Source organism: Rhinopithecus roxellana, chromosome 5, assembly GCF_007565055.1.
Source record: "Rhinopithecus roxellana isolate Shanxi Qingling chromosome 5, ASM756505v1, whole genome shotgun sequence".
NCBI lineage: Eukaryota > Metazoa > Chordata > Mammalia > Primates > Cercopithecidae > Rhinopithecus > Rhinopithecus roxellana.
Window position 1 is genome coordinate 106987924 of NC_044553.1, and position 10392 is coordinate 106998315.

Sequence of the window (10392 nt, forward strand, 5' to 3'; positions counted from 1 at the left end):
ACACTGGGGATAAAATTTCAACACGAGTTTTGGTGAGGCCAAACGGATCATATAAAAATCTCAGAGAATGTGTGTGTGCATGCATGTGCACATACTGGAACGGGAATTAATATTTATTTCTCACTGTAGGTTATAGTCAAAAAACCTGAAAGCCATTAGACTGCAATTAATCAGCAACAACAACTCATTTCCAAAGTCTAAATATTTTTTTCAAAATTACTGACTTCATCATCATGTAGTAGAGTCCAGTGAAGGAGATAAGAAAAGTTATAACTTGTTTTAAAATAGTTGGTTTCGGGCCGGGCGCGGTGGCTCAAGCCTGTAATCCCAGCACTTTGGGAGGCTGAGACGGGTGGATCACGAGGTCAGGAGATCGAGACCATCCTGGCTAACACGGTGAAACCCCGTCTCTACTAAAAAAATACAAAAGACTAGCTGGGCGAGGTGGCGGGCGCCTTTAGTCCCAGCTACTTGGTAGGCTGAGGCAGGAGGATGGCGTAAACCCGGGAGGCAGAGCTTGCAGTGAGCTGAGATCTGGCCACCGCACTCCAACCTGGGCGACAGAGCGAGACTCCGTCTCAAATAAATAAATAAATAAATAAATAGAATAAAATAAAATATTTGGTTTCATTTTGAACGTCAAATAGTGGTCTAGAGCGAATTAATTTTCAAACCATTCAACATATAACTCTAAAATCTAACTGAGAATTTATACTACTCCCTCTGAACAAGCATTTCCTCCAAAATCAAACATGTCATTAATACTAAAGTACTACTTCAGTATCAAAGGAAAAGGAAATAGAGATCTGAAGTTGAGTTTATTTTCTGATCTGTCTACATTATAAAAAGTCCTTAATCTTCTGTGAAACTTATTTTTATGTGTGCTAACCACTACTGAAACTATCACTTAAAACCACTCTCATCTCGTATTTTGCAATAGAAACTGAGAAGTCACTACTATGTGATCAGAAATCTTCCAGTCCCCATACACGCAACCTGGCAGTTACCACTGACTCCCCTACACTGACACCTCTACTTCTGGGCAGCTGTATAGATTCTATCTTCAGACTTAGAGAATCTACTCAGAATATGAGTTTCAATGATCGGACGAGAAGAGTAGCTTATTCTTAGACCCTTTTTCTATGTTAATGTGGTCCAATTTATCTTGCCCCCAAATCCTGAAGCCCTGTGGAACTTCTAGAAATGGCCTATCACAGGCCGGGTGCAGGGGCTCACACCTGTAATCCCAGCACTTTGGGAGGCCGAGGTGGGTAGATCATGAGGTCAGAAGTTCAAGATCAGCCTGGTCAAGATGGTAAAACCTGGTCTCTACAGAAAAAAAAAAAAAAAAAAATTTGCTAGGCATGGTGGTGGGCACCTGTAATCCCAGCTACTCGGGAGGCTGAGGCAGAGAACTGCTTAAACCCAGGAGGCAGAGGATGCAGTGAGCTGAGATCGCCCCACTGTACTCCAGCCTGGGCAAAAGAGAGAAACTCCACCTCAAAAAAAAAAAAAAAAAAAAAAACAACGCCAGGTGTGGTGGCTCATGCCTGTAATCCCAGCACTTTGGGAGGTCAAGGCGGGTGGATCATGAGGTCAGGAGATGGAGACCATCCTGGCTAACACAGTGAAACCCTGTTTCTACTAAAAAAAAAAATAAAAAAATTAGCCTGGTGTGGTGGCAGGCACCTGTAGTCCCAGCTACTTGGGAGGCTAAGGCAGGAACCCGCGAGGCGGAGGTTAAAATGAGCGGAGATTGTGCCACTGCACTCCAGCCTCGGTGACAGAGCGAGACTCCATCTCAAGAAAAAAAGAAAGAAATAAAAGAAATGGCCTATCACATTCAGTAATCTATAGGATGGGTAACAATGGGAAGTCCCCAAATTCCCAGTCTGGAGCCAACTCACTATTATAAAGCCACAAAGCAGCTCCTGAAAAACATACCTTCCAAGTCACAGAAGCAGTTAGAGACTTGACTACATTCCCTCATTGTATAAATAAGAAGCTTTGTGTTCTTGGGAGACAATTATTTAGCAACTTAATTGGAACTTAATTAGCAAACAGTTCTTTCATATACATTTTAACCCTTGATCCTTAGGAAAAAGAAGGGAAAGAGTAAGAATTATCCATCCTATTGTACAAAGAGGTTCACAATAAAAAAGATGCCCAGCCTAACAAACCAAGATAGTGGTGGAATGAAGTACTTGTCTTTTAACCCCTGGTCTGATTCTCTTTCTCTTCATTGCAGGGCTTCCTCAGAAATTTGGAGGATGTCATTCTGAAGGCTTGTGCTCACCAATCATTAGATTACTTTATTTTATTTTTTTTTTCACTTCTGTGTGGCTCTCTGTGACCATACAGATAGCTATTTACCAGACTAATTGTGGTAAATTCTTATCTAGGTAAAAAGAAGACAGAAAAAAATAATTTACAATCTCTATCTTCTATTTTAATGAGGGTATTTTTATGCAGGAGAAATTAATATTTATAACATGAAGGTCAACCCATTCCCCCTTTTACATAGTTGCCAGTAGTTTAAATATACCATACGAGCAAATTGTTTTAGGTACTAGGACCACTATTGACCTGTAAAGATCCTTTATAGTCAGTACTTCTACTGTACCTGTAATGAATGACTAGTTGTTTTTTTTTTCTTTTTAAAGTTCTAATGAGTTGCAAACGGACATGTTTATAAAATAAAAATAAATTATGAGAAAAATAAAAAGACATTCAAAATGTAAGCCTCAATTATTAGATTCACAAACAAAGCTACTCCATCAAACTGCTCTAAAAAATTTCTAAACTCTTATTTCAGTTTCTATACCTATTTTGTCGCTGACAAGTAACATTCACAGGACATGCTTTCAGTAGCACTGCAAGTGATTAGGACATCTTTTTGTAGTGGATGAATAACTACATCAAGTGGGTTGGATTCCGATCTAACATCTGAGACTTTTGAAACAGAAAACGTTCTCCAATAAATAAAGATATTTGACTAGCTCAAATTATATTTATTATGTAATTTATATTATATAATAATATATTATTATATTTATTATACTAACTAGCCTATAATGCTTTTCTATACTCATATTTATTGTACTTACTAGCCTATAACGCCTTTCTAATGCAAACAGGCTTTTCAATGAAGTCGTACATAATCTTAAACCATCAGTTATTTTCCAAAAGAATCACATACAGGCCGGGCGCGGTGGCTCAAGCCTGTAATCCCAGCACTTTGGGAGGCCGAGACGGGTGGATCACGAGGTCAGGAGATCGAGACCATCCTGGCTAACATGGTGAAACCCCGTCTCTACTAAAAAATACAAAAAACTAGCTGGGCGAGGTGGCGGGCACCTGTAGTCCCAGCTACTCGGGAGGCTGAGGCAGGAGAATGGCATAAACCCGGGAGGCGGAGCTTGCAGTGAGCTGAGATCCGGCCACTGCACTCCAGCTCGGGCAACAGAGCGAGACTCCGTCTCAAAAAAAAAAAAAAAAAAAGAATCAAATACAATCTCTAATAGTAGAAACTTTACTTCAGAGAATTAATATTATTTTCCAAATTATGGAGGAACAGTAGTCATTAGAGCATTCCAAAGGGGATGTGCCAGGAATAGAGACTCATCTGGTTGAAACGGGAGCATTGGAAAATGTACATATTGGTATCAAAAGTTTAAAGTACCTATTAGTTCCCAGATTGAGGGAGAAAATGAGACAATTTGCCAATTCCTTGGCAAAGTGAAAGTAGTCCCTGGGAAAAAGACTGAGTGAGCTTGTGCCAGGACTGAACCACTGAGGTACTTCTTAGGCCAAAGTAATGAAGATTATAAACACCTTACTTTATGTTGAGATTAAAAAGAACTTAAGTCCCAAATGATTCTCTGAAAATAATGTGGCCTGGTCTCCAGAATTAAATTTATCACCTTCTAACAGATCATTGTCAAATGCCAAAAACCTGAAAGTGCTATGGATCAGAAACCGGATTCCCAACAAATATTTATATTAAGAAAGGGTATGGAAACACTTCATAATCATGTTTTAGAATTGCTGCAAATTTAATCTATTGCTAGAGATATGAAAAAACTATATCTCTATGCCTCACACAGAGTAGGTGCTCAACAAAAGTTCAGTAAGAGTTCAGCTCTTGAAGCTGTATAAATAGGAAGGTCAAATGCTTTATTCTCATGTTTTACAAAGTGAGAGTTTGAAGAAAGCTAGATCAAAAACATGATAAGCAGTCATTTAGTATTAAAGGAAGAGGAAGACACTGATGCAGGTAAACAAATCAGACAGGCTGAAACCAGAACTCAAAGTCCAAAGAGAACACTCTAAAGTAGAAAATGAAGTTTCTATCATAAGTCAAAAGGGAATAGGAAGATGCCACTTGGTAGGAGTGAGGACTCAAAGGAAACAAAAAAAAACTCATTGAAAGCTAAAAATAGTGAAATTTAATCCATGTAAAAGTATTAGTTCTCTTTCTCCCTAACTCATATAAAATGTGTTTTTTAAATTGAGGTATAACTTTCATACAGTATAGTGCACAAATCTTAAATGTACAGCTTGATACATTTTTACATATGTACATCCATGTAACACCATGCAGATCAAGACAGGGAACATTTCCAGTGCCTTCTCCTGTTCAATAACTCCTTTCTACCCACCGCAAACCAGTGACCACTGTGTATTTATTACTGTTTATTGTCAAATAGTACTCCACTGTGTGAATTACACTACAAATCTGTTTACTCATTCTCTTGTTGATGGACATTTGGGTTGTTTCCTGTTCTATTATGAAGAAAGTTGTTATGTATGAACATTCTTATACAGTATTTTGGTGAATATAAACACTCATTTCTCTTGGGTATGTACCTAGAACAGACTGCTATGTCACAAGGTAAGCATATGTAGATAAAGTCAGTTTTCTAAAGTAACTGTATCAATACACTCTACTAGCAATGTTTGAGAATTCTCATATAAAGTTTTAAATATAAAAAAGTGCTTTAGTTGAGGCACAAGAATTTTGAGGCTTTTTGTTTATACCGTTTTCTGACCTTTTAGAGTAGGGGGTAACATAAACAGAGTGCTCACATCTCAGGGAATGCTTTGGGCGGGGTATGGGAAGAAAATAGAATTTCGATTTCAGTTTCTTACTCTTTTAGCTAAAAAGTAAATTTTACTAATATTTTATATGCAAGTTGACACTACTAATAGTATTCTTATTCAGATGGTTATGTTTATTCACATTGGGTATACTGTGATTTACTGCCATTTGGTGTGTGCCCGGTTGAGCAGGATTATGGAATATCTACTTCTAACTGAACTAGCTCTCACCAAAGGAACAGGTGGCTAAAAAAAAAGAAAGATTCCTACACAAAAATAATATTAGTAATGTAGATGCAAGCAAACAACAAGGAAATGTCTAAACTGACACTTCTATTCTAGAAAATCTCTTCAGAAGAACTATGACCATCCATCTAGTCAAATCTCACAAGCAGCAGGCAGAAAATATTCCAAAAATTAAGACTTTAAAAAATATGAACTTATAAGTAACAAGTATTATTAAAGATATTGTGCAATGAAAATTGTAAAACATCGTTTTCATCAAGTCATCCCTTTTAGTTTGTGTTTATTTTATGCTGTATATAGTAGTAACAGAAAGCACATGTATATATAAAGACAATTTACATATATTAGGGATGTATGCTCAAATTATTTTACCAACAGGGTACACAAACAGAAGAGTTCAGAGACTCTTGTTTTAGCCTCAGCATTTTTTAGTTTTAAGCTAGCTAATCCATAACATAGAGGAACTTCTAATTTTTAAAGCCATACAAAATTAGGCATACTAAATGAGAAACAGCCCAGCTGCTATTTAATGTTAGAATAATACATCTGAACAGTGGGGGAGAAGGAAGGAGGAGGACAGGAATCTACTAGAAAGAGGCATGAGAGTACTTTCGTAGGTACCGTTCTATACCTTGGTAGGTATTATGCCAATGTATATCTACATGTATTTATATTACATATGATATGTATCACATATACTTACATGTATCAGACACATATTATATAGAGGTATATTTATATTATACCAATGTATACATTTGTTAAATTCATCGAATGGTAAGTACATTCCAGTCTATGTAAGTTTTACCTCAAAAGAGAAAAGGATCCATTCAAAGTATTAACCACTAGGTAACAGTATGCACGTGTCTAGGAGTAAATTATGGTGATGTCTGCAACTTACCTTGAAATGCATAAAATAAGAGGAACTATTATGTAGATAGAGGGATGAATATACAAACAGATGCATGAAAGAGCAAGTAGAATGAAATTTAATTGTAGAATCTAGGTGGTAGATAAATGGGTCTTCACAGTACAATTTTTAAAGCTTATCTATGTATTTGAAATTTTTCAGGATAAAAATTGGAAAAAATAAATCTGAGTTGAAAGTTGACAAATAATAATTTAAAATAGTGTAGGTGAGAATTATCCTTATTTTACAGAGGAGTAAATGGAAACTTAGAAAGATTACAGAACATGCACAAGGTCACAGTGTGAAGCCGAGCCAAGAGCTGAATCCAACTTGTAGGAATTCTGAATCCTCTTGACCTACATTCCTCACAAAGGGCTGCGGAGGACCAAACATCTTCCCTAGAGCAGGGAAGTTGCTTCTCCATTCCTGCATGAACCAGCTCTAACACAAAGTTCCTTCCTACAACATGTACTCTGAAATTTGTCTCCTCCTGGTTTTCCTCCTAAGTTTGAGTCCTTGGGGCCCCAGAGTATCTAATCCCCACATAACTGGCCTTCATATCAAGTGATAGAATTTGAAATTTCAGTAAGCAAGACTTTTTTTTCCCAGTTAGTATTTTATAACACTATCACCTCCACAGCTATAACTAGGTGTAAAATGGGAATAATGCCTCATAGAATTGGGATGAAAAAAATGAAAACATATGTGAAGTATATGCACTGTAAAAAAAGGGGACTCAAATCTTTTTCTTTTTCTAACCTTTACCTTTCTTTGGAAATTGCAGCATGTCACTCACAAGAAAATACTTTTTTTTTTTTGAGTCTTAGGTTGTTTCTTGAAGAGCTCGTTAAATGTGAATAGATACAGATTTTTCTTCTGTGTACTTATTTTATCTAAAAATTTTGTTTCCTCATTTTATTTTCCATTTTGCCTTGATTTGGAATTATCACTTAGAGGGATTTTAAATACAATTAGATATACAACTAGGACCACTTCTATAGGATTTTTCTGTTTCACAAATTACTACAGGTGGCCAACCTGTGCAAGCAACATGTTAATGAAATTTTAAGTCTATTTTCTTTTTGACTCTCAGAAGATATTTTTCAAAGGAAAAATTTAAAAAGTCATTATGTTACTAGGAAATGACCAACTGGTAATGGTAACCTTTAATTGGCTTTGGCTGTGTTTATATACATACGCCCTAAAGCTATACATTTCTTACTTGGCAAATAGATTCTGGGATTTTCTAAAGTCACAAATATATTCAGGGACTCCTAAAGTCACAAATCTTGCCTCTCTAAGCAATACTGTATTACAGCATAAAAAATAACCAGTTACTCTACCTTAAAAACTTTGTCTTATTTTAAGGACAACCTACAGTTCAGATGTGAAGTTATTTTCAGTCTACTGGAACCTGAATAAGACTGTTTTTTCCTCTTGATATCTGAGGTTGTTAGTGTTGGAATGGATCCTAGAGATGATTTTACAGTTGCAGAAATAGATATGCAGACAGTTGAAATGATTAGTCCATAACAGAGCCTGAACCAGACACCAGGTCCCCCAATTCCTGGCCTAGTGTTCTTTCCATTTGACAACCGTGCCAAACCAAATATTTAAAAAGTGATTATATCCATCCATTACTTCAACTTCACTAAATTTCAGTCTGGCCACTCGTGATGTCACTTCCTTTTATGAATGGGTGTATTTTTTTTTCCTTGGTCTTGCTATCTTCACTTGACTACAATACAACATCTTAGAGCTCACACTCTATATTTATGCCAAATTTCTCCATGCCTGTTTCCGTTCCTAAAGGATACCAATATAATCCCTAGAATGCCTTGACCCTCCTTTTACAAGATTTATTTCAAGCAATCAACTGCCAACCATACAAAAATAAAAATAAATGGGATTTATTCTAAAACACAAAGCATACATGGCAGTCTTGCGTGTCTTCCTCAAAGGGCTCAATAAAAATTGTGAATGCTATGTATTACATGCAGATGCTTTCTAGAAAAAGAACCCAACGACAACCTTGTTATGTAGGAAGAGAGAGCTATTGTGGACTGTAATAGAAGGCCAAGAATAAGGTTTGAGAGTCTACCTAAAATAAATATGGAGGTGGAAAGGCACAAGAAGCTTGCTGTGGACCCACCAGTCAGAGCTAGGCTGCTAGCTCTCGGCTATCAGAGGTCGGCTTAAAAGAATGATAGGCACCAGAGAGGCACGTACCCCGGGACAATGATAGGGCAGGCGGGGCACCTGGAATCGCGCTCAGGGAAAACTCAACAAGTCTGGAAACCAAAGAGATGAATGAATGACTGCCAAGAGGCTCCTGCTGGCCTCTGGATGACCACTACCCCTTTCCAGGATTTACTGCCCGCCGGCACTCGCCGGCTCGCGGACAGCCGTTCACCCCGCTGCCGTATCCGCCCCGACGTTCGCCCGGGACCCAGGGTATCCACCAACGACCCTGTCAGAAGCCGAAGCCTCCATCTCAGGCCCGCTGCCCGGCGGCGTGGCTTCCCGGTAGGCACCGGCTTTCCAGGAGAAAGGCAGCGTCGGGCCTGCGGGGGCCGGACCCGCCTTCGAAAGTGGGCGGAAGGATGGCCGCCCTGGCTGAGTGCGGGCGCGGCCGGGAGCCCTTGCCTCAGCCCCGGCCCAGTCTTCTCGGTGCCGCGCCGCCCTCAGCCCTCACCACTGCCGGCCGCGAGCTGCGGGCTCGGGGCTGAGGCGATGGGGAAAGGGGGTGGGCGCGCCATCATGAAGGGGAAAATGGTGGGCGGGCGGGCCCGCGCGCGGCCGCGGTACTCACCCGGGCCGGCCAGTGCGGGTAGCCCTTCATCTTGGCGAAGACCAGGTCGCCCGCTTTGTACTCGCGGGGACGCGGACGCGCCATCCCAGCCGCTCCCCTTCCTGGTAGTCCTTGGTCGCCGCGAAGATGCCGGGAGGCCGCCCCCCCGCGGGCCGACGGACTGCGCCGCACTCCCCGCGGGCCTCAAGCCGGACGGACGAGCGGCCGCTCCGACGAGGGGAAGCGGCGAGGCGGCGGCTGAGGCAAGGGGTGGGCGGGGGGCGCAGCAGGCCCGGCAAATCACGGCCCGGCAGCGGGGGAGGGGAGCCCCCGGCCGTTCGGCGCTCGCCCGCGTCCGGCCGCGCCAAGGTCCCCGCCGCCGCCGCCGCCGCCGCGCGCTGCTTACCAGCGCCGCGTCGCCTGCCTCATGTCGCCGCCGCCGGCCTCCCTCCCGGGCTCCCGGGCGCGGCGCGAGCGCCGGGCCTCGCGTCTGCTCCGAATTCCTCCTCGGGCAGCGACCGCAAACACGATCTTATTATTGTTCTCGCGCGCGCTCAGCATCCCCCCCCCCCGCCCCGCTTCCCGCTCCCCTCCCCTCCCGCGCCGGCCGGTTAATTCCTAGGTACACGGCCGGCTTTCGCGGAGAAACCGAGCGCGGCAGCCCGGCTGCTCGGCGGGCGGGCGGTGGGCGCGTCCTTCCCTAGCACGGAAGCCCGCGCCGGGCGGGCGGGAGCGCCTACTCCGGAGGACGCCAGCCGCCTGCTCTCTTTTGTTCTTGGCCCGGAGCTGCCTGCCGCAGCCCAGCCAATCACCACCCGGCCGCCCCCTTCCCCTCCCGTCCGCGCCACTCTGGGGGTTCTCCCCACTCGCGCCCCCCGGTCCCACGCACACCTCCTGCTGACTCGACCGCCGCCTGGCTACCCCCAGTCAGCCACTTCCGCGGGCTGCTCTCTGGTGAATGGGGGACAAAGGCGCTCCAGGCCCGGGGACCCTCTGCTGGGCACCAAGCTGCCGGAAAGAGCACCGCTCCGGAGTCAGCGACCTTGTTGGGTTCTTGCCCCGGGTCTGCCCTTAACAGTGCAGAGTTACCCACCTAGGGCAAGCTATTTAAATGGAGTCCTGGGAGGTTTTCTCATTTGCTGAATGGCACAGACGGGGATTCGAACCTGGAACTACATGAGTCCAAAGTCCATAAGCGGTTATGTTTCTCTCTGTGTGCGTTTCATAGGCCTGCAGTGTTGTGAAAAGGACTTGCTCTGGCCAGTCACTTGTTTCCAATCCTGGCAACCTTTTGGACAACGTTTTTGAAATTAGCATCCCTTTCTGAAGATTTATGTACGTATAC

At 42.6% G+C, this 10392-nt stretch overlaps 1 protein-coding gene across 1 annotated transcript in view; it reads right to left on the minus strand.

Moving 5' to 3' along the window:
- HDGFL3 (HDGF like 3) overlaps positions 1-9741 on the minus strand; it is an 82885-nt gene extending 73144 nt beyond the window's left edge. Inside the window, exon 1 of the mRNA XM_010360820.2 lies at positions 9069-9741. Within this exon, the coding sequence (XP_010359122.1) occupies positions 9069-9152 (84 nt within the window). The 5' untranslated portion in view covers positions 9153-9741. The remainder of the gene's footprint in view (positions 1-9068) is intronic.
- Between the last annotated feature and the right edge of the window lie 651 nt (positions 9742-10392).